The sequence below is a fragment of the Rhinolophus sinicus genome, linkage group LG06, assembly GCF_036562045.2.
Source record: "Rhinolophus sinicus isolate RSC01 linkage group LG06, ASM3656204v1, whole genome shotgun sequence".
Taxonomy (NCBI): domain Eukaryota; kingdom Metazoa; phylum Chordata; class Mammalia; order Chiroptera; family Rhinolophidae; genus Rhinolophus; species Rhinolophus sinicus.
Window position 1 is genome coordinate 11,214,166 of NC_133756.1, and position 23,453 is coordinate 11,237,618.

General features: G+C 41.0%; 1 protein-coding gene across 1 annotated transcript; it reads right to left on the reverse strand.

The window, feature by feature from the left end:
• Positions 1–32: 32 nt before the first annotated feature.
• SF3A3 (splicing factor 3a subunit 3) lies at positions 33–21,946 on the reverse strand. Its single transcript, XM_019726573.2, has 17 exons — positions 21,762–21,946; positions 21,427–21,474; positions 20,084–20,136; positions 19,873–19,978; positions 17,100–17,172; positions 16,634–16,725; positions 15,617–15,699; positions 14,281–14,419; positions 13,684–13,752; positions 13,178–13,245; positions 12,907–13,014; positions 12,040–12,109; positions 9,895–10,059; positions 9,691–9,801; positions 8,455–8,545; positions 1,624–1,679; positions 33–327 (listed from the first exon to the last, which is right to left on the reverse strand). Exons 1-17 carry the CDS (start codon positions 21,855–21,857, stop codon positions 250–252), a joined length of 1,506 nt encoding a protein of 501 aa, XP_019582132.1. The 5' UTR covers positions 21,858–21,946; the 3' UTR covers positions 33–249.
• Between the last annotated feature and the right edge of the window lie 1,507 nt (positions 21,947–23,453).

Here is a 23,453-nt window from a genome sequence, read left to right on the forward strand (position 1 = left end):
GCTTCAGAATAAGACACATTCAGAACAAGGGCTGGTTTTATTTTCTGACAGAATCGTTTTTAATATAAAACAAAGATAAAACACACCTCAACCCTGCAATCTGCCAGCATACCTTGTCTCTACAAGATGCATGATAGACCATAAGACTAAATAGCAAAGAGTCTTTAGGAACATTTGGTTGGGAGAAATAGAAAAAACAGATCTTAGGGAAGCCTGGGCAAGCCCAAAGCTGAAATACAGTCCTGCACACTAGAGCAGGCCTTGTCTTTTCAGATCCTCGTATGTCTTCTTATTCACAACATTCCCACTGGAGTCTTCATACTCTTCCTAAGAGAGAAGGGGTACACTGTTAGCGATGCCTCCTGGGAGAAATGTTCGGAATTAGTGTCTGGGTACCTGAGCCCACTCTGGCCTGAGTCCATGGCATTCATCTAAGACAGCCCTTCTTAACTGGGATTCTGGAAGAGAATTAAATTAAGCCCCACTGCCCTAAGGCATCCATTATGTGGAATAAACTAACTTCTCTCTTAGGGATCTAGACTGGTACACTTATGACTCATCCTTGGGATATATGAGAAAATAGTTCATTCAAATCACTTTTTTTTTGCATTTAAGATGAGGAACGCTGGTTGAGAAAGGCTGACCTAAGAACAGTTTTCAAACAGTTCCCAAGAACTGTGGGTGTCTTCCCAAGAGGCCACTGCAGAAAGGGAGGTTGAAAGGGAGGCCAAGTAGGCTGAGCTGCTCCTTCCAGAACAGTTTGCTTTATTCTCTTTTATGTATCAGAATTCTACATTACAGTGTGGGAAGAGCATTGCTGCTAAAAAAGGATTATTGAAAACCACTCACTAAAAGAAAAAGAGTTCCTACCACACTTCATATGCATATTGTCATTTCTGAAATCCGCTACTTGGGATGACTGTCTCAAGACCAACAGGATTCTTTCCTATCCCATGAGAGGACCATCTCTCATTAGACGCTACTGTGTTTCCCGAAAAGAAAACCTAGCCGGACAATCAGCTCTAATGTGTCTTTTGGAGCAAAAATTAATATAAGATGGTTGATTGTTATGTTATGTGTTATGTTATGTTATACTGGGTCTTATATTATAGCAAAATAAGACTGGGACTTATATTAATTATATTATATTAATTATATTAATTAATATTGCTCCAAAAGACACATTAGAGCTGATTGTCCGACTAGGCCTTATTTTCGGGGAAACACAATATCCTCAAAGAAGATCTAATCTATGATACGGTTTCTCAACTTCTTAGCTTATGAATCCCCGGAGCAGGAGAAGACATTGGGTATTCCTGCTTGCCACTTTAAAATTTCAGTGGGCGAATACAACCTGTACAACTGAGATTTTAAGCAATTGGAGCAGCCAAAGCACAAATGAGCGTGTGAGGAATTGCCCAAGGGATGGCTTAAGACACAGATTTAAGTCTGACATATTTAATATCACAAATAAATTAAGCTTACACGTCAAGAGCCAATTTATAGATATTGTCACATTATACTCGCTACTGCAGTGAACCAGGGGCCATTTTTCACCTCCCTTTTATGTGGTAAGGGATCTCCGTCATTTGTTGCCATCCCTGACGTTACGGTAACACCCACCTCAGTGTCAGGCTGCCATCGTTCTGATGCCTTCTGCAGTTTCAGCTTGGCCCACACTGCAGGATGAGAAATGAGCAGACTGAGTACCCACTGGGTACACAGTGTTACACACATCCGCCGTTAGGATTCCCCGGGATGAGCTCGCCTTTGAAGCTTTTGCTTCCCCCAAACTGGAATTTTGGTTCTGGACCACCTGCCTACACTTCCATCGCAAAATATACTGTAATTATTGCTTTGCTGTAAAAGAAAAGTTGTATCAAATATAACCAAAGACCTCTTAGAACAGAGAACTGATACTCTCGAAGGAAGAAGTACATGTGGTACAACCTATGGGAATTGCTGGGGAAAGTGACCTTACTGTCTTAAAGTTCATTATAGAAGAGAAAGGGAACACCAGACATTATCAAATATGGGCATATTTCGAAGACTTCACAGTGGGGGAAAAAAGGTGAAAGATCATGGCCAAAGAGTCTGAAAAATAAGATGGCTCAACAAACAGTGGAGACACTTAAAACAAGAATTATGACGGTTCAATGACATCTATAGACACCACCATAGCTTCAGAGGGAGGAATCAGACATGTACACAAGACAGGACAGACACAAAACCAGAGAAAGAACGACATAAATCTCTCGGAATAGTGTCAGGAAGGTGCACTCGCAGAACAAAGGACAGGGGTACCGCCAGAGAGGGAAGATGATAAAACATGAATAGATGAAGGTGGGAAGACACAACTACTTGCTTCTTATATGCTTCTACATTTCCCATCGAGCAGAGCAATTTCTAAACTTGACAAGATTAGAAGAAATACCTTAGAGAGAAAGGTGAAGCCTAAGATGGGTAAAAAACAGTAAATGAGAATACACACACGGAAGTACTTAGCTCTGTGCCTGGCGTACAGGTGCTCAGGTAATCAATCATCTTTCCCTGCCTTGTTAATTGCTTTAAATTAGCCTCAGGCCCAGTTAATATGCACATCACCAAGGAACGGAGAATTTATCACGTGCTACCATGTGCCAGGGCCGAGCCCTGTCAGTCCTTGCCCAGACTGTTCAAGAATCCAACCCAGAGTGGTACTAAAACACAGGAGATTGGAAATAATGGCATAAATTTCCTAAGATAAAAGTGGATGTAGGAAACGGGACTAGTTAAGAGAAATGTTACTCTTCAGAGGGACCTGAAACCATTAGATAAGAACGGGATCACCTCTGGGAAACAGAGTGGGTTCACTAAGAGTAAGTGCAGCAAACTAATTGAATTCCCCCTTTTTTGAGTTAGCTGACCCAATAAAAAGCCACAGACACATATCATGATTTTAGCAAAGCAATTGCTCTCATAAACAATGTCCCCAGAGTTAATTAAAATGTTTAAACCTCTTATGCTATTATTATAAACAAGATGGTGCTGTCTGAACTTGATGCTTTTAGTTTATTAATTACGTGGATTTATACCCAGTAAATAATGGTCAGTCATGACCAATCACTCAAATGGGAATTTCTGGTGGCAAGTCCACAAAGCTCCTTTTTAGCTGTCATTTGTTCAATTAAAAAAAAAAAATTGTGAGTCTGGAACACTAGAATAACTACAATAAATTTCTAAGTGAAATCCTTCATTTAAGTAACAAACAAACAAAAAAGACTATAATTTAAATGAAAGTACTGAGCCCTCCCATCTGGCTAAAACCTCCACAAGAAAAACTTCAACAGAATGATCTAAAATAAAGACAAACAAGTAAATCCAGCAAACAAGTAAATCCAGCTGTGCCAATGGTTTCGTCCCTGCACATTCTATTCTAAGAAAACATGTCTTCCCAACATGTTCTGGAAGGACAGTCCTATCTAACAAGAAACTGCTTTTGTCCCCAGCTCCTGGAGACACAGCTGAATGGACTACAGATAGTACCTGACCCAGCTGTGCCTACCCCATCTTTCCCAGGTATGTATTAGAAATTGAGAGAATGAATGGGCTAGATGACGGCAGGCTCTGAACACTGAAAAACGTCATACAGAGGAAGGACTAGAGCCGCCTTCATTGTCAACTGAGGTTAAAAGAGAAGACAGAAAATAGTGGAGAAGGTATATGCATAGAGAGAAGCAGCTGAATAAGCATATTCTTGCAAATAGGACGGAGGGCATGGAGTTAGTTTTAATAGGCTCACTTCCTTACCAACAAAAATCCCTGAGGTATCTAGTCAGATGCTTAAAAAAAAAAAAAAAAAAAAAAAAAAAGCACAACCCAAGTTTAATAAGAAGAAATTATTCCACTGATAGGAAATGAAGAAAAATGGAAGAAACTCCACAGAATAATACAACTCACTTAAACTCAGTAATTAATCAATGCTTACTATTAGTGAGACGCCTGAGAAAGTCTGTGATCATTTCGTGGGAGTCAATATGTATACAACCATCTATCTGTTACTGAAAGTTTGAAAGGAAGCCAGAGAGTTAATCTAAGATACTTACAAGGAGGAATAATGCTTGGGGGGAACAGAGAAAGCCGGAGGTGATAAAAAATTTGTAGTAAATTTGTGAATGATCTATTGAGAGTGGGGGAGAAAAAACAAAAAGAGAAAATGATATTGAGATAGAAGCAAAACTCTAAACACTATGCGGAGAACCTAAAAATACAAAGGGAATCGTGATGGGTGGAAATGATACAAAAAAATCAGAGAAGTGGCAATAATAAAAACATGCATATGAGAGAAACTGATTAACCTACACATCTGAATAAGGAGATAAATTCTGCAAATAATATGGACAACGGAATTATGAATCTGCCAATATTCTGGAAAAATACAAAATTTTTCCAAAAATCTCTGTATGGCTAATGAGAAAATGCACGACATTTCTTTCTGGAATAATCCTTCCTGATCAACTCTTTTACAGGCTACATGACCTTAAAAACACTACCTAACTTTTCTTTTCTGAAAATGTGGGTGACATCTTACCTCACTGGTTGTTTTAAAGATTTAATGAGTGTAAAACATCTCCCATTTACCTGGACCAGAGCAGGCACTCGATAAATGGTAGCCAGTAATATTAATATTGAACACTGAGTGAAGAGATATATGGACTTTGGATCTCACTTCTCAGACTGCAGAGAAGGCCCCAAGTGAAGATGGTGATGATAGCAGCTTATGCTTACTCACTGAGTACATTCTACATTGTGTGTCAGGCATGGTTGTACCACTTTACCTGTATTATCTCATTTAAACTCCAAGACAACTCTAGGAAGTAGATATATTATTACCACCCACATCTGATGGATAAGGAAACCAAGCCAATAATAAGAGAAGGACTTTGCTCAGCTAGTAAGTGGTGCAGCCATGACTTGAAACCAAAGCGTTGTCCTTCAGAGTCTGCTCTCTTAACCACCACATGAAACTCTATTAGGAATGTGGTACTGACCCAACTTTACTCTTGAAGCATAACATATCAAAACATAAAGACTTTGACAGAATCCATCAACCAGTCCTAGGGTAAAGATCATGACAAGAGATGAGGGGAATCTGAAAGGAGAAAAACCACTGTTTATAAACAAAGTGATAGAAATATTAAGCATAGTAAGATTAAAGACACAGAATCTACTGAATTATTATGAGTCAGAAATAAGTATCAAATTTACAGTGCTTGACCATCAAGATATAATCACCTCCTGTAAATAATTCAACCAAACAATGTTATTTATTAATAATGGATAATAGAAATTGGTAGCAGAAATAAACTCTTAGTTGAAACATTAAAGTTAGAAATATTAGAAAAATACCTGTCTAAAAGAAATAGATTCAAGTTTACTATATAATCCATGTAAATGAGAAATCTAACAAAAAACAAAATAACTTCCAGCAAAGGGGTTAAATACAAATAGATCAATTAACACATCAAGTGTAAAAGGCTTAGTACCCTATAGAATGATAAATATTGATGACTAAAGTGAAAAATAGCCCACATTTACTGCCAAAATTTTGATAATCGGAGCAATGGTCTAAGTTTATCACCATAGAACAAAAACGCTATCAAAGAAATTTCAGGAAGAAAATGGGAGTGTTCAATATGGGTACAGTACAACATTGAGTTTATGTGGCTCAAACACTGCAAAACAAAATACATACAAAACTGGCAGAAATGCAAGAGACAAAATTTAATTATAATTGAAAGTGTCAACATGTCCTTATCAAAATTCAAAATGAATAGATATGACTATGAAATTAAGGACCTGAACACTGTAAGATTAAACAGCTTACAGGTTGAGAAAAAACGCTTTCTTCCAGTTGTACACAAATCTTTAACAAGTCACTGATTACATACTTAGACACAAAGATACAATATATTCTAAATGCACAGAGTATCTTACTACATGGGCCAAGAAAAATAGAAATAAATAAAACAGTTAAAAGGTGCTCAATCAACCAGAATTATAACTATGTTTAAATAATTTCTGAATTATTTTTTAAAAATCAGAGATAGCATCTTGAACAAAGTTCTAAATATAACATCAGCAATGGATACTCCCAATGGATTCCTAAGAGGACATCTAGTTCTAAAAGCCTGTACAGAAAGAATCAAGAAAAAGGAGAAGAATGTTTTTGACTAAAGAAATAAAGAAACAAAACCACAGCAAATATTAAGAGAAAAAAGGAAATAAAACTCAGAGTGGAAACAAAGCACTTAGTTTTCTACCTTGTCATAATAAATCATGCAATATGGGTTACTAACTAAAGAATCTTCTCAGAGTGATCCCTTTGTACGAAGATGTAATCTCTATGTAAAGATAAACTGTTTCAAATGACAGAAGAGAATGTAGCATGTAATCCCATCCATTTTTATGTCATAAAGATGGTTTTGATCCCTAACCTGACAAGTGTCTCAAAGGAAAACAAGAAGCTCATCTTTTATTTATGAACATAACTACAAAACTTGTAAACAGAATCCTAACAGGATAAATAACTGCATTAAAAGAATATTACAGGGGCGGCCGGATGGCTCAGTTGGTTAGAGCGCAAACTCTGAACAACAGGCTTGCAGGTTCGATTCCCCCATGGGCCAGTGAGCTGTACCTTCCACAACTAGACTGAAGACAACAAGCTGCTGCTGAACTTCCGGAGGGGCGGCTGGATGGCTTAGCTGGTTAAAGCACCAGCTCTTAACAAACAACAAAGTTGCCTGTTCAATTCCCACATGGGATGGTGGGCTGTGCCCCCTGCAACTAAAGACTGAAAACAGCAGCTGGACTTCGAGCTGAGCTGCGCCCTCCACAACTAGATTGAAGGACAATGACTTGACTTGGAGCTGATGCGCCCTGGAGAAACACACTGTCCCCCCAATATTCCCCAATAAAAATTTTCAAAAACCAAAAGAATATTACAGAATATTAGCCAGTATGAGGTAATACAGGAACACTGTTTTTACCCACTGCCTGAAAAAAGTACTAAAAACGTAACCTTTCTTTTTTAGAATATAGTAAAATCACAAGCCAATCTTAAAACTACTGTAGGTTCACAAGCATCGTTCCTTTTAAAAACAGCATCCAAACAAGGATGACCTATCACCTGCTTCTATTAAACATAAAACTTCGGGTAATGCTTGGGATAACTATACATGAACAAAAATAAATACGTGGAATAAAATAAATAAAAACATCCCTTTGTTTTTGCAATTGGCATGATTATAAGCCTAAAACGATAATAAAATCAATAAATCAATCTCGAGGTATCAGAATAAATTAACTCAGGCAAATTGTAGGACATAGAAAACACACAAAAAATGAACTGTGACCTACTTACTAGTGGTAGGTATATAGCTAGAAAATATATCTAAAAATGAGATTGCACTCAAAATGCAGCATTATGGTTCTAAGAAATTTCATTACTATTTTAATTTCTTCCGAGAAAGGGAAGGGCAAAAAAATGAAAAGTAAAGAGGCCAAGTGGTAACCTGGCAATAAAGGCAGATTATAATTCTGACTGGAAGCTCTGTATGATCATGACTCCTAAATTAACAAGGGAAGACAAGAAAGCAGGAGTACTCAAAGGTGATTGCACACAAAACACTTAGCATCCATGGGCTGATCAGGGATCAGGGAGCTCTTGAGAAGGTCATTTCTATTTGGCTCTGCCACAGAGGATTTGAACAGCCCCAGAGACAGGAGCTATGGGACTTAGCTGACCAAGCAGCTGAGGAGCGTGGAATGTACACTTGAGAGTGAGGGCGTGAAATTTACCAAGCTCGAGTGGTAAAATTCTTTCTTCTCCATCTAACCAGTTGCAAGTGAAAACACGACAGGAGAGATAAACTAGAAAGAAAGTAGAAAGCCTACAAGGAAGATGTTAATGGCAGAAAAAGCTACCACAATCAGAAAGCTAATTAGGTCCCTGGGTGTTTTAACAACACGTTCCCTGACCTGCACTCACGTCGTTCTTTCTCCAAGTTATTTTGCTGCTGAGTTTCTGTGTATCTGCCCTGTCACCTCAGAAATAAGCTTACTGAGACCTGTTATATTATTTCCTTGGTATCAGTGGTGCTTAATATATTAAAATCAATTCAGAAAAACATACAATGATGTCCATTCACTCAAAATCTTGCACACACGGGAATTCACAGACACTGGTTAAAGGCCCTATTTTATACTCAGCCTAGGGCTCTTCTCCAGGGGGAAACAATCAGTATAGCTAGCTCATGCTCCTCAGAAATCCAGTAACTGTATGACTGTTGTAGCTTTTACATATCCGCAACCCGCTGCCCTTAGGCCTGGATACACCAGGGTATTGGGACAGTGACTTGCAGGAGTGGCCACCTGATCTGGCCTAGGGAACAACAAACACAGCTTACTTACAGGAGACAGCATCTTCAATCTGAGTCACATTAGCAAAGTGGGCAGTGTTTGGGATGCCCAAACATCTCATGCCATGAGCATGACGCCATTCCTAGAAGAAAGCAGCAAAGGGACAATGTCAAATGGCCATAGCTGAACACAGAGCGCTAACTCCATTCTCCTCATAAACCCAAAGCTGACCCTTTGCAAAAGACTCCACCTAAAAGCAACATTTCTTTTGTGGCTGTGACTGACACGGCAGATATTTCAAGGTAGCACTGCACTGTTTGCCTCACTGGGCTGGTTTATAAAACCTGGATCCTAGATCTAGTACTCTTTCAGACAAAACCTGTGTTAAGACCACAGAAAAACACAACTCGAGCTAACCAGTTACCACCCATGCAACTCCCACCATCAGCAGGAGTAAGGGTTACTGGTGGCAGGTCAGTGCCATCTCTGTAAATAAAGGAGAGACTGTTTATCAGGTATAAGCAAGGATGTGCAAGAGAGCAGGGAGAGACTGATGTAATGACAGTTTGGGCTCAGGGACGGCGGATGGCGTGGGCTTTATCTTGGATGCCAGTTCTAATTCATTCTAAGTGATGTTGAGATACATTCAGAGACTACTTAGGAGCTTAGCAGAAAAAATCCAGGATCAATTAGTAATAACTATATTTGAGGGAAGGAGGGAGTTCATACAAATTCGCCATCCTTGGTCTAGCAAGTCTTTCCTATTGTGTAAAATTTCCCTCCAAGTACTAAGAACTGAAGGGTGAATACACTTACTGGAGTATCACCTAGATAATTCCTTGTCTCAAGAATAACTTGATAAATGCCATCCCTTTAGTTTCTTTTTTCAAAGAGGCAAAGACCAATTTAAAACCCAAAGAAGGAGGCCGTCAGCCCCTTCCTTGGCCCTGAGTCCTGGTAATGGGATAAATGACCAAGGAGTCAAAGACTGGTCTAAGATGCTGGCAGAAAGACAAAAATAGAGATGGATGAGAACAAGCAAGATAAAACCAAATGAGGTTCAAACACAGAGCAGAAGAATGCCTTCAGAAAGTGTCTCGGGTGTTAACCCAGGCTGGCCCCGGTATGAGAGGCCAAATGCTGTGTGCTTGACTTTAGACTCACTCCTTCTCTGATTCTCTTAAGCTCTGGACACTAGCAATCCTCTCAGGCTGCTCCTAGCCTCTTCCCTCAAAGACTCATGTTTTATACTTCAATTTTCAGGAGAAATGACTCTGAGTTCCTTACAGCAAAGTGCCGCTGGAAGGCCTTGGGACCTCGGTAGGTGTAGTTTCCACAAATCTCACAGTTGTAGTTGATATTTAGGCCATGAAGCTTATATAACCAGTAGGGAATGGGCTAAAAGAAATCAGAAAAGAAACAGTATTAGGAGAGTCGGCATCTGCTTCCAAAATGGGAAATGGGGAGAAAGATGGTAGTGCTGGCACTTACTTTGCCATCCCAGCCAAGCGGCAGGTTTTTGGGGTTGTAAATGATCTCGTTCTCTTCATCTTCACTTTCACTCTCACTGATCTGCTCTTCCTCCTCCTCCTCTCGCTCTTCTCCTGTCCTTGCCTGTTTGCGTTGTACATTTTCATGAGTGAGATGTCGCTGTTCCTAAGTCAGGTCCATAAACGCAAAGTCAGAGAAAAGTAGTGCAAAACATGAAGGGACAATTCCTGTTTTCCTACAACCTTGGCTGACCTCCCACTTATAAGGATAAGGTTTTCTTTCTTGTAGAATAAAGGGAAAGTCTGACTTTATGTCAGAACTATCAGCAGGCCTTCCCTGATCCCAAAGGATCAAAGGTTTTATGTCACTTGTCTAAATTACTCATCTGAGGCCAGACTATCACAGAACACCAGAGAACAAAGTCTCTAAAATATTTCTTGAATGTTCTTTCTTCTCCTTCCCACTGTTACTGCCGTCATCAAGATGAGAACCTTCTAGCTCGCCCTGAGTCTCTTCTCACTCCACTCCAGCTGCCACTTTGTTCTGAGATTTACCTGCTTTAAAAAAACAATCTAAATGGTATACTCTGCATAAAGAACTTCTATTAGATTTCTGCTGTTCAAAGGATGAAGTCCAAATTTCCAACATAACTCACCAAAACAATCTCTGACCACTCCCTTACAAGGCACACTCTATACACACTGAACTTCTCATTATTTCTGGAATATCTAATTTCCTCTCATATTTTACCTTCATGCTTGCCGTTTTCTCTACCTGGAACATTTTTCTCTCTCTTTCTACTTAGAAACTCAATCTGAGTGTCTTACAGCATGTATCACATTCCTCACATTTGTCTCTTCCAACCACAAAGTGGATTTTTCAAGGTCAGAAGACTGTGTCACATTCATTACTGTATCCACAGATTCAGCACGATGTCTGGAAACCAACAATATCAGTAAAGGGTGAAATGATAAAAACCGTATCAGTACATAAGGAGAACAACTTCTGGAAACCATTCTGGCTGGAATGCCAAAGAGAATGGTGACACCTCCTGGCAGGGAAAGCAAAATGCTCTCAAAGGAGGGAGAAAGTGGATACATCTTATTGTCAAGGGCACAAATTAGCTTCCCAGTCATCTTTAGACGACTGGCGACTCAGACTGTTGCCCACATTAGCAAAGCCCAAGTTCACTGTGGAGAACTACAAGTGTCTCCAATGTCCAATGTCTGGTGAGCCTCCTTTTATTGAAAGCAGCTGTAGAGGAAACCAACAGGCAACCAGATTTATAGCTATATGTGTGGTCCTCAAACCAGGGCAGAATAAAAACATCCATAGCAATTGAACGAAGACACATAAATGAGCTATCTGAGCCAGAGCCACCCACTCAGGACACCATCTGAGAACCTGTGAAGGGAATGGCTCGGAGAGCAGCTGACAATTGCATAAAGAAGACACTATCAGAAAGGCTGGTCTACTGCAAGACGCCCAGAGGCACTGGCCATCTTCTCTGGATGAGTGCTGCCCTTTCCTCCACCTTCTCTTCCCTGAAAGAGAGCTATTTTCCTCCTACTCCTCTCCCTACTTTCTCTCTGAGATGAGCATCCTGGTCAGGTTAGGCCTTTTTCAATCCCCAACCAACAATCCAGCTCCTTCTTGAAAGACTATTCAAGGAGCAGCTCACAGCCAGCTTTGATCCACTAACACTTTAGCCCTAAAATGTTAGGGCTAAGATAGTTTCTCACAATCCTGTGACTACGTAAGTAATGTCTTTTCATTGTAAGTCATACCCGAAAAGCTGCTGTGCATAGCCTTTCTCTTACTTGTCTTTTGAGTGTCTGCTTCTTGGGTTACCCCCTGAGCTCAAAGCACCTGTACCATTCTGGCTACTATATCGAGAGGAGAGTATTCTCTCCGCTAGCCTCATGGGAACTTGGCAACCTTTGGGATATAACCTAAGAACAGACATCAGACAACAGAACAGGACCTCACTGAAGGGCCAAGCACCCTGAGAGAACTCTATTTTCTGCTGAACTAGTTTAATACCTACCCTTCCTCTTTCAATCTGAAAAAAATATTTTATGAGTTCATATTTCTCTTACTCCCATACTCTGTAGCGTTTATAGCCCTCTGCAGTCAGTTACTCACCCCAAGAATCTCTACATATTCGTAGATCTGGGCTTCTAGGAAAGCAATGTCTTTGTTCCTCTCAGTGTCTCTGAGAACAAGAAACAAACTGTATCACTCAAGGGTTCTTTTACTCAGTGCCTTGCTCCCTGTATCTGAGAACACTGATTCCATGAGTGTGTTAAAAATTACAAGCACACGAGAAACATCACGCTGTGAAACCAAATGCCCTGCTCAGCTCAGGACTCGCTCATACAAGTACCGAGGTTGTTTCCTGGAATCCATGGAAGCTTCCTCTTAGACCTCATTCTAGAAGGTAAAACACATATCCAGACATTCAAATGTCCATCAGTATATCTACAAAGGCAACGTGGTACAGGAGAGCAAGTTCCGGAACAGGCAGACCTGGGCCCGAATCCTGACCCTGCTGCTTAGTAACTGGGAAAAGTAGACACAGTCCGTAACTTTTCTGAGTCCTTATCTGTTAAAAGTGAGGGTAACAACTACTTTTCAGGGTTGTTGAAAAAATTAGAAAAAATACCCGGTACAAGCACGTGGCTAAAGAATAGATCCAACTGTCATTAGGAAAAATAAACTTTGGGAAATATTTTTTGAACCTATTCAGCCTCCATAAGCTATTAAGGTAACAAAGGGTACCTAGAGCAGTTTCAATATTACAGACTTCACCATTCTCAGTCACCTGCGTATAGTGTCCTTGGTTTATAATAACAATGACAGCACTCTGCCATGAGCAGAGAAAAAGAGCAGACTGGATCTCTATGGATCAATCATGATGATAAAACAGGCTTTAAAATCTGTTGTGATACAAATTCTCCATGGGAATAACATTTAAAAACTGTAAGAGGTGGTGCAACCTCAGCCACTCACCGCTTGGTGCCCTTTGACTTGGGATTTTTGGCAAACAAGGAGGTGTCAAGCGATTCCAAGGACTTTCCTTTAGTGCTGAATAGCCTCTGGGCTCGCTCTTCCAGGGTCCTAAGGAGACAGGAGGGGCAAACGATTTCAGGATCACTGTACCATACAGACCTGCTTATTTTTGCAGTCAGGGATGACAGAAAGAATGGTATCAGAGCCATGAATAAGATTGTGCCAACACACAGTAAAAGAGACAGTTATGATAGAAAAATCAGTCTCTTACCCACCACACTTCAGGCCTAAAGCTAAGAGTGCAGATTTTAATCTGTCCAGACCCAGGGAGGCCAACTCCTGTATAAAAAAGAGAAGTTATAATTTTATGTACATAGATTTTGAGAAACAACAAATGCTCAAACTTAGGTCTTTGCAGGCTGGTGTGTGGGTGTTCCTAAAGTTGTGGCAACACCACACACATTCCATAGTCAGTGTCCTAGCAGTAAGCTCAAACTCTCCAACGGCCTGACTCTGTGGTCAAGTTTATTCGTAACCCTACAAGTTGTGTTCCTTAACTCTACTACAGCTTGATATAGTTAGAATCATTATTTTACAATTTTTAAAGTGATTGGATAAGTTTTTTATTTTCCTTTTTATCTTTCCACATTCTTTGTAGATGCCTGGTCCCAGGAACTGGTGTTATATCGTAAGTCCAAGGCACTGAAAACAGGAAATCGAGTGGTCCCTCTGAGGAGTGAACAGGCAAGACCAGTAGAGTGGCTAAATAAAACATACCTCCCAGGAGGAGAAAGCAGAGAGGTCAAGGTGGGCTCCAGCATGGGTGAGGGCACTGCTTGTCTCTTTCTGGCAAGAAGAACAATACGTATTTATTAACATCCAGGTTTAGAATGAAGACAAGGGAGCCATCTAAAGTACCAGGTGCTAGTTGGCACCATTCTTATATACACATATGAACAAGAATCAAATTCCTATAAGAGCACAGCAAAAAAACAAAACAAAAAAAAACAACAACACATGGTCCATTCTCTCCCTGAGAGTTCAGGAAAACTCAAGTTCATCCTCAGGAGTGAAAATATACAGAAGAGATTTGTAGCACATAATTTCATCAGTCTCTGCTCAGTAGGAACTGTATAGCAGTAATGACATGGTTGGTGAAAATCCTGGGCCCAGCCAATGGCAAGTAGGCCCTGACAAATCTTGTTCCAAAGAGAAAACCTAGTATACTGAGCAGGGAACTCCTAACTCCTCACGGCGACAACTGATCCCGGCGGATCAGCATCTAATGCCCTAAAGCAGAGGCTCAAGATTCAAGTAAAACAGTTACTTCAGTTCCCTGGCTTGTCCTCCACCCACACCCCCACTGAAGCTCACCGGCCATCCAGGAAAGGTACCATTCTCCCATTTCTTCTCAAATTCATTTTGAATCTTCCCAAAAAGTTCATTCTGATCTTGGAGGGGCTTCACTCTATCTGTGTAATCCTGAAGGTACTCAAGCAGCATCTCCAGGTATCTACAGAGGAACAAGCAATATACAGGGAAAGCAAAGGCGGTTTCTATTCTTGATATATTGCTATGTGCTATAAACCATACTTATAATTCTAGTGATATTAGTTTTTAAAAGTAATACCACTACTTTCTTAAATGAGCTTACAATTGACTTTTCCTAACATGCCATCTTGATTTCGACCTTTCCCATCTTCTTTCATCCTTATAACACTACAAATACTAAAATCCTAACTCATACATAAAAAGATTTCAGGTAAAAAGAAAATGTAATTGGGGGCCGGCCCGGTGGCTCAGGCGGTTAGAGCTCTGTGCTCCTGACTCCGAAGGCTGCCAGTTCGATTCCCACATGGGCCAGTGGGCTCTCAACCACAAGGTTGCCAGTTTAATTCCTCGAGTCCCGCGGTGGGCCACGCCCCCTGCAACTAAGATTGAACATGGCACCTTGATCCGAGCTGCCGCTGAGCTCCCAGATGGCTCAGTTGGTTGGAGTGCGTCCTCTCAACCACAAGGACAAGGTTGACAGTTCGACTCCCGCAAGGGATGGTGGGCTGCGCCCCCTGCAACTAGCAACTGGCAACTTGACCTGGAGCTGAGCTGCGCCCTCCACACTAACACTGAAAAGACAACAACTTGAAGCCGAATGGCACCCTCCACAACTAAGACTGAAGGGACAACAACTTGACTTGGAAAAAAGGCCTGGAAGTACACACTGTTCCCCAATTAAGAACCGTTCCCCTTCCCCAATAATATCTTTAAAAAAAAAAAAGTAATTATTTATTTAAGGTAAAAACAAAATTTTATTTTATCACTAACCAGGGGTGTAGTAACACACACAAAACTTAACATCTATACATCAGACCCAGGCACCTCATTTCAGTCATAATCTGAGAAAGTTTAATTTTTTCCTGTTAAACTCCAAAGACACAGAGGTCCCTGGATAGGAGACTTCCTGCTACAATGAGACAAAATTAAGAACAGTATGGCTGTAAGATCACAGATGCGCTTATAGACACACATTCTTCCAGAGCTAGAGTATTATAAATGTTTTCAAACCATGTCATTCAAAATTCCTAACTTCCAATAAAGCTGGCAGTCATTCATTAATGCTTCTCGGGCAAGAAAATTCAGAACTCTGCCCTCAAACCTTCACGTGAAATAATCTTCTACTCAAATCCAGTAGAGGCTTAGAAGTAATGCTCACCTCTTGTACTCTGCATTCTTCCTTTCTTTTGGAATGTCAAATAACTGGTCAAAGATGGACAGGTATGTGATATAATCCAGCTTCTAGAAAGAGAAAAGACATGACAAGAGCTTCAGTTAGGTGTTCCCACCAAGTTATAACATAATCTCCTGTACATGAGATCAAAATTGAGGGTTGCCTAACAAAATACCAAGGCCCAGCTCATTTCAGCCTTTCTTTTCCATCACGTAATTCCTACGCTAACTGGGTGGGGGGATGTGGGGCAGGAGATATCAGACCCACAATTAGCTCTGCAAAACAAAGATCAAATTAATAAACAGTAAACTAAAAGAAATATTTGTCAAACACTTACACGCCAGGCACTTGGTTAAAGACTTGGACACCCACTATATCCTAAAATAAGGTCCTGGAAGGTGCCATTTGTTCACTCATTCAATCACTTACTGAGCATCTCTGGACCAGGTACATAGATACAGACGAGAACAAGACAGACATGGGACCTGCCCTCACGAAGCTTAAAGTTTAGTCACTGAATTATTGGGACATTTCCTCACAACCCCAAGAGGAACTTAGTCATGTACTTCCTTGTGACCTTTCTGAGATTGTCACATTAAATCTCATCTCTTGTGGGAATTTATTTTTTAATTTATTTTAAGAAAGACTTTAAGTAGCCCTTTGGTGGTGAGATTGTTTCTATGTCAATGTACCTAGTACTACGTGTACCTAACTCGGAAGCTTGATATGTATTTGTTTTTAAAATTTATTTTTACAAAAGCAAAATATGCTTAATAATAAAATGTATTAATAAAATGTTTATAGTATTCACTGTAGAAACAAGACTTTCACTTTGAATACTGTTTCCTTCTAAGTAAGAAGAGCACATCACCACCTCTTTAATATTTACACAAGTTACAAAACACAAGGAAGACACGCTAATTGCTTATGTCTAGTAGCCTCGGCCCAGTGTGCTAACTCACCCCTAGAATCAGAACCACTCTAACCTCTTCTGGGTCTTACCTCAGAAGCCTTCAGGTTAATGTATTTGAGGTAACAGTCATGGAGATCGAGGTAACGACCATATCCCTCTTCATCTGTGAACTCCACCAAATCTGAAGGAATCCAAGATACCAATGATTCAGATATTAAAGACCACTTGCTTGGACTTGGCTTCTCGAATGGACTGCTAGTTCTTTGTTTCATGAAGCAGCCCTTCACCCACGTGTCCTTCCTGTGCTCACAGAGGGAATGGATCTCAGCATTCCAGGCTAGTGAATTTGAGCTAGGCTAGCACAAAATCGAAAATTTTGTCCAAGGCCAATTTAGCAGGTCAGTCTAGCCCAGAAACCAGCAAAAAGAAAATCAGTAAGAGATCCTGGCTATAAATTTCTCTGGAGCCATTTTCTAGGACTCTGAGGGCAAATTGAGCTCTGTCATTAACTTCTACTTCTGCTAGTGCTGGATTGAAATGTTAAACTCTACTTACTTTGTGCCTCTTCACTTGGATTCTCTCGAGCCTTCAGGAGTTCCTCAAATTCCACTGACATTGGCACACAGATCTGATGGGGGAAAAAGCTCAGGTGGATTTTTTCAACATAAAAGTTGCAATATCACAGAAATGGGCTGTACAGAAAGTTAGACTTCTGATGCTTTATTTAGCCTTGATTTTTCTTTAGGAGCCTCCTACTCCAATTACCTTGCTTTTTTTTTCTTTTCCTTTTTTGTATTGCTTGACTGAAAATTGCTAAAGTAAAACATGCTCACAAAAACTCAACACAAAAAAGACAAAATGAAAAATGAATGAAAAATGAAAGTCCCTTTATTAATTCTCCTGCAAATAGGTAACCACTGTTAACAGACTTTTTTTTTTTTCACCATGTATAAAATTTTATTCCAAAGAATCATAGACCTACATGTAAGAATTCAAATTATAAGACTTCTAGAATAAATCATATAAGAAGCTCTTAGAAATCTTGGATTTGGCAATGGGTTTCTTTTTTTTTTTTTTCCTTCTTTTTTTCTGTTTTTTTTTTTTTTTTTTAAATTTTTAATTTATTTATTTTTTTAATTAGTTTCAGGTGCACAAGACAAAGCAAAACTTAGACGTTTATCATTTATATCCCTCACACTGTGTGAACCCCCCTCCCCCACAGACTTTTTTTTTTTATGTCAGCCATTCCTACTTTTGCTGTACATTCGAATCACCTAAAAGAGTGTTAAAAAATCCTGATACTAATTAAATCGGAAGGGGTGCAGGTATCAGTACTTTTTAAAGATCCCCAGGTGATTCAAACATGCAGCAATACCTGGAAACCACTGCTCTATGTATTTAAATATATGTATTTTATACAAGCACACACTAGCGGAAACAAAGTTATTTTCTTTTTCACATAACCAAACATGTTTTTCCACTTAGCGTATCTTTCCAATTATTTATATAACCATTTACTCCTCATCACCTTTCTACGAGGGCTGGAATGTAGTTAAGACACTGGAATGGTACTCATGGCTTCTCCCTTGGTTAGCAAAAGACTACACATGCTACCATCTAAGGGGGTGGAGGTGGGAGACATATGTAGGTGTGTGAGAGTACTTTCATCTACCTTCACCAACTTCAATAAACAGCCTCTCCTTTCGGGTATTTTAAGTCTCTTCCTTTTTCCATCTACTCCTTTAAATCTGTACATTTTCCCTACCTTCCTCTGATCCTCCTGTTTCTCCTATTTTCTGCCAGTCTTTCAAATGCATGTTCCACACTCCATACTACTATTTCCCCATTACCCACTTTTACCCATGACCAGATTTTCATTCCCAATACCGCAATGGAGCAGCAATTCTAGCAGTTATCAGTCAACAACAGCTGATACCAGTGACTTCCTTTCTGAAACTCTTTTGCTTAGCATCAGTAAGGTAACACTACCCAGAGCTGTCATTTGACCTCTGTGACGGGAGTCCTCCCAGGCTCCTTTTCAGTCAAGTACGTTATGGTGCGTGTGCCCCAAGACACAAGAGAAGCTCTAACAATCTCCCTTCACATTGTATCTCTCCCACAACTCTGACTCATGGCTTTAACCATTGAGTCCACGTGATAATTCTCAAATCTAAATCATGAGCTTTTACCTCTTGCCTGAGCCCTAATTTCAACTGCTCAGGGGACACTTCTACCTAGATACACCAGCATCTGAAAGTCTACACATATAAAAATTCAATTTCCACTGCAAATGGGTTATCTCTTTCTTTCTTATTTCTATCAAGGGAATAAACAATTTTCCAGTTACATAGTCATGAAAACTCAGAGTAATTGTTGATCCATCCCTGTCCACTTCTCCTATAGCCATGACTTGTACCTTCCCACCCCCCGGCTGCAAATTCCTTTGGTTAGCTGTGCAAGATGCTTAATGGATTCTAGATAATTGAGACACAATCCCTGCTCCTTAAAATCTCGTAACATCGTGGGGTACTCACTCATTGTCGTAAGATATGATAGGATCATAAAGAAAGGAAAGATTAATTGCGGGCAGTAAGACTAGGAAAGATATTTCATGAGAGTTGGCCTCTGGGCTGAATCTTGAAGATGTAATGATCACTGAAAGTGAGTAAAGCCTCTTTGTGTTAGTTGGATCCTCTAGGTATCAGATTTCAAGACAGTTAGGAGCACAAGCAGTTTATTTGGGGGGCGCTGTGTGTGTGCATAACCCCCATGAAACATGAAACGGCGAGGAGGATTAGGCAGGGAGAGCCTAGACCACAATACAGACAGGACAACACCTTGACCATCCCAACAGGGAGCTCTGGAGCAAAGAATATTCATAAGAAGAGTCTCACATTGGGTAGAAATAGCCAGGCTATAGTGCCCTCATGGTGCTTGGTCACTGGTTTGGGGCTGCCCAGAAAGAGAATGGGCTTTGGCTTAAATCTGAGGGGGATCTTCAAAGAACTGGAGTTGTAAGATGTTGACTAACTACGCTCCTTGCAGCTAAATAGCAACCTGTGAGTGGCACATCTCCATTTTTTTCTTTTTTATAGCTTTATTATTATTCTTTTAAATGAGTCTCTTGGGGTGAGCGGTTAGCTCAGTTGGTTAGAGCATGGTGCTAATAACACCAAGGTTGCCAGTTCGATCCCCACATGGGCCACTGTGAGCTGCGCCCTCCTTTAAAAAAAACAAACGAGTCTCTTGATTTAGTTCCCTTTTCCTTAAACCTTTCCTTTAGTAGGCTCTTAGGCAGGTTTGGAGAAAATATTTTTTGAGGTCATACCTCATTTGGGTGCTTCCGGTGGAATTCCTTTATTTGCTTGAGTCTATTATAGAATTCAGCAAACTCATTGGGTCCTGAAATGGCATTGAGCTCCTCTTTTCGTAACCTGCAATTTCAGGAAAAATCCAAAGAACATAAAGCATAAAATCAGTCCTTTAACTATGGCTCCTCAGAAGCATTAACTCCTGGTCTGGACATGACTGTCACTTACCCATCCTTATCGTCATATAAATCTCTCAGGTTCCCACTGACTTCCATATACCTCTGAAAGGCAAACACAAACCCATGAGAATGAAGCAATCTGTACAACTACAGAGCTAAGCAACCAACAAGGGCTCTCTAATCAAAGTCCAGGAAAACCATGAGCAATGTGGTATTAAGTAATTTTAATAGATCGCACTGCTTCCTGGTTAGTTTTTAAAGATTTGAAGACTACCTAAGTGACGTAATTTGAGGGGTGGCAGAGTCCCTGTATTTACATGCTGACATTTAACTGATACTTAAAATTTTCCCTAGATGAGTCATAAAAGAGAGCCATAGGTTAAGCAGCAGTTCCCACCTAAGACCTTCAAAGATAAAAGGGTAGTCCAAGATGATTTTTCACTACTTCAAAAAGCTTGATTGAGGAGTGTACAGGCTAAATAAAATATCACACAGCCTCCTTTGAATTCTAATTCAGGATGGAACAGATACATAGTACCTTCTCCAAAACTTCTGGGACAGATTTGCTTCAGAATTTGGAATTTTCAGGTTCAGAAAGATACTATATATTATGTAAAATCCTTAGTGGAATCTGGAACAAATAGTAATAGTTCTGCAGTGAAACCCACGCATTATTTACCAAGTGGGATAAAGACCATAAAACACCTCTCTCATCTGTTCAGGTCAGGCTTTGCTGCCAAATGAGATCAAGTCAGATATTGCCAAGTAATACCAAAACCAACAAACCAACAAACAATAAACTGTTTTCAGAGTATTTTGGAATTTGGATATGGAACTAGAGGCTTGTAATACTAATTATCTCTTACAAATCAGGAACTCTGATTAGGTGTTTTATTACTTTCTAAACAAATTTCAAACAGATGCAAGAGTAGAGAGCATGGTATAATGAACCTCCACCTACCTACCACTCAGCTGTCATGAAAACCAACACTTTGATTTTGATTAGTTTTCTAAAAGTAATCAAACTATTACTAAGCAAATCACACAATGTAGGCAAAAATACTTCACAACGATGCATCCTCTTGTGGAGAGAAGACAGTACCTTCTGCGCCAGTCACTGACTCCTTATAACTATTCTTTGCACATTCATGGGACAGGATGCTGCAAGGGGCGCCTTTCTGAGTTATTAAGAATGAGTAAGAATTCCCCATTAAGATGAGTGAGGAAGGGCAGTTCAGCATCTTCAGGCTTAGCAGCCGCCTGGACAGATAACCCGAGGCTGGCCAATCTTGTTACTTTTGACCAGGGTTCGTGAGACCCCCCCACACCTCGCCTTCCTTCTCTTTCTCAGCGCATCCCGACCCAAAGAGAAGAGGACAGCGAGGCACTCACATCTTGCATGGCCCGTGTGCGGTGGTCAGAATTGATCTGGTCCCGGAGCTGAAGAAAGGCAAACGGTGACACAGACGCCGTTAGTCGGAGTTTTGCAGTTGGATAGGCCGCCCGAAGGCGGAGCTTACCCGCTCAGGTCTTAGCGGCTAAAGCGGAGAGGCCCAGGGGCGCTGGACATCGGAGGAGGTTACCAAGACCGGAGAGGGAGACCCAGGAGGCGGCGGGGGTCAGGGGGATGGCGCGGGGCGGGTCTGAGGCTCCAAGAAAGCTCTCCGAGATTACACACGGGGATGGGGCCCAGCCGCAGATGGAGCCCCTGCCCGGGCCCCACTCACCGTGGACTTCTTAGTGAGCATCTCTTTGGCCATGACGTCCATGAGCCGTTCCTTCTCCTCGTGATAGCGCCGCTGCTGCTCCAGAATGGTCTCCATCTTCCCGACGCCGCCACAGCTCAATTCACACCACCGACAAGGCCGGAAGCGACTCCTGCCGCCTTGCGCGCCTGCGTCCCCGCGCAGCGCGTCCGCCGGCACCAAAGTTCCGCGGTGCCGGAAGTGCCTCCGTGAGTGGAGGGACCGTGAGCACCTCAAGGCGATCCGGCCTGTGCTCGTCGAGATGGCAGCAGTGCCCCCTGCTGGCCCAGGGTGCGGTGGCGTGAGGCCGGTTGGTTTGCAGGCACCTACCTCTGGGGAGCAGACAGAAATCCAGGGACCCGACTCCGCCGCTTCCTGGGGCTTCCTGAGGAGTAGCTGAAGAGCACGGGTGGGAGTTAGGGGGCCGGAGCTTGAGTCCCTAGCTCTCATTGTGACTTCTGACAATGTTTTCCCTTTCTCTAGACCTCAGTGCCCTTGTCAGTAAAATGGGGATGATGGTGGTTTTAGTTGTTTCTTTTGTGGACGAAAGGGGATTCTGTAATAAAACCGACACGTCCAGTGACAGAAGGTAACCTCAGAGAGTGATCTGATCATAAATTCCTAACTGGGTAGGTAATGCCCCAGGCAATATAACTTTTTTAGTATCGGTATAAGGTTTAAGCAAATCCTGTCCATTCTTCTTGTGCATCTAGGTTAACATACCTTTGAAATACCAGCGGAATCCTCTTTTTCAGACCCGTCTTGGTCGGCAAGTAATCAAGGGCTATGCAATTGTCAAGGACCACAGGAGCAAGGGAATCTGGGAACTTTTGCTGGGCAGCAATACTCAGCCATTTCTTTGGCTGAGTAGTCCGATGGTGGCAGACAAATTCCTAATCATATTCCTATTGAATATATTCTGGCACTCGGGCTAAGCATGCCAAGTTTACTTTGTTCTATATTGTCATCATAACTGGCCAGCACTTCTCCTTTGGGTCCCATGATATGCCTTTGGTCCTATTGAAATAGTTCATTGTTAAAATAATTTGTCTTATGCAAGGGGGGGTGCTTACGAATGGGTAAAGAAGTGACAAATTGCTCCAACAGGCAGAGTCCTTCCATTTGCCAACTGTTTAAACATTGATGTGCCCATTCTTTAGTCCGGAGTCTTCTCCTACACCGAAAATAAAATGAACCAACCTCCCTGAACTCTCCTTTATGGATTCATTCATAGGCACAATTGAGAGAATTTTTCCAACAAAGGATGAAACCGTTTACACGCTTTGCAAAATTCATTGGGGTCATATCCAATGGAAGGAACAAGTTTACATACTTTGGTTATATCTTTCTTTTCAATTTTGTCACGTAGACATTTAGAGAAATTCAGTGGAGATGACAGGGGCAATGCATAATGGTAAGCAGGGGATAGATGTCTCTGGTTTTTTAATAATGTCTACCTGAAAGGTGAAGTTGGATATGGGTTGGTCTGGGAAGACAGTGACATTGGGAACTGGAGCAACTAATGACAAGTATTGTTCTTGATTTGATGACATATCCAATAACCAGTTAAATTTCCTCCCTTAGCAGCACTCTGAGAGAATTTTACTAAAATATTATCTTTCCAAGCATTAGAGAGAGAAATGAGGGAGTAAAAAAAAGGAGAACAACTGGATT

Excerpts from the sequence above, each read along its gene's own strand:
- SF3A3 (XM_019726573.2), bottom strand. The coding sequence starts at position 21,857 with ATGGAGACCATTCTGGAGCAGCAGCGGCGCTATCACGAGGAGAAGGAA. Across the intron at positions 16,726-17,099 it reads TCCAAGTGAAGAGGCACAAA|ATTTGGTGGAGTTCACAGAT; the intron begins GTAAGTAGAGTT and ends GGATTCCTTCAG. Across the intron at positions 1,680-8,454 it reads GATTGAAGATGCTGTCTCCT|TGTGGGCCAAGCTGAAACTG; the intron begins GTAAGTAAGCTG and ends CTCATCCTGCAG.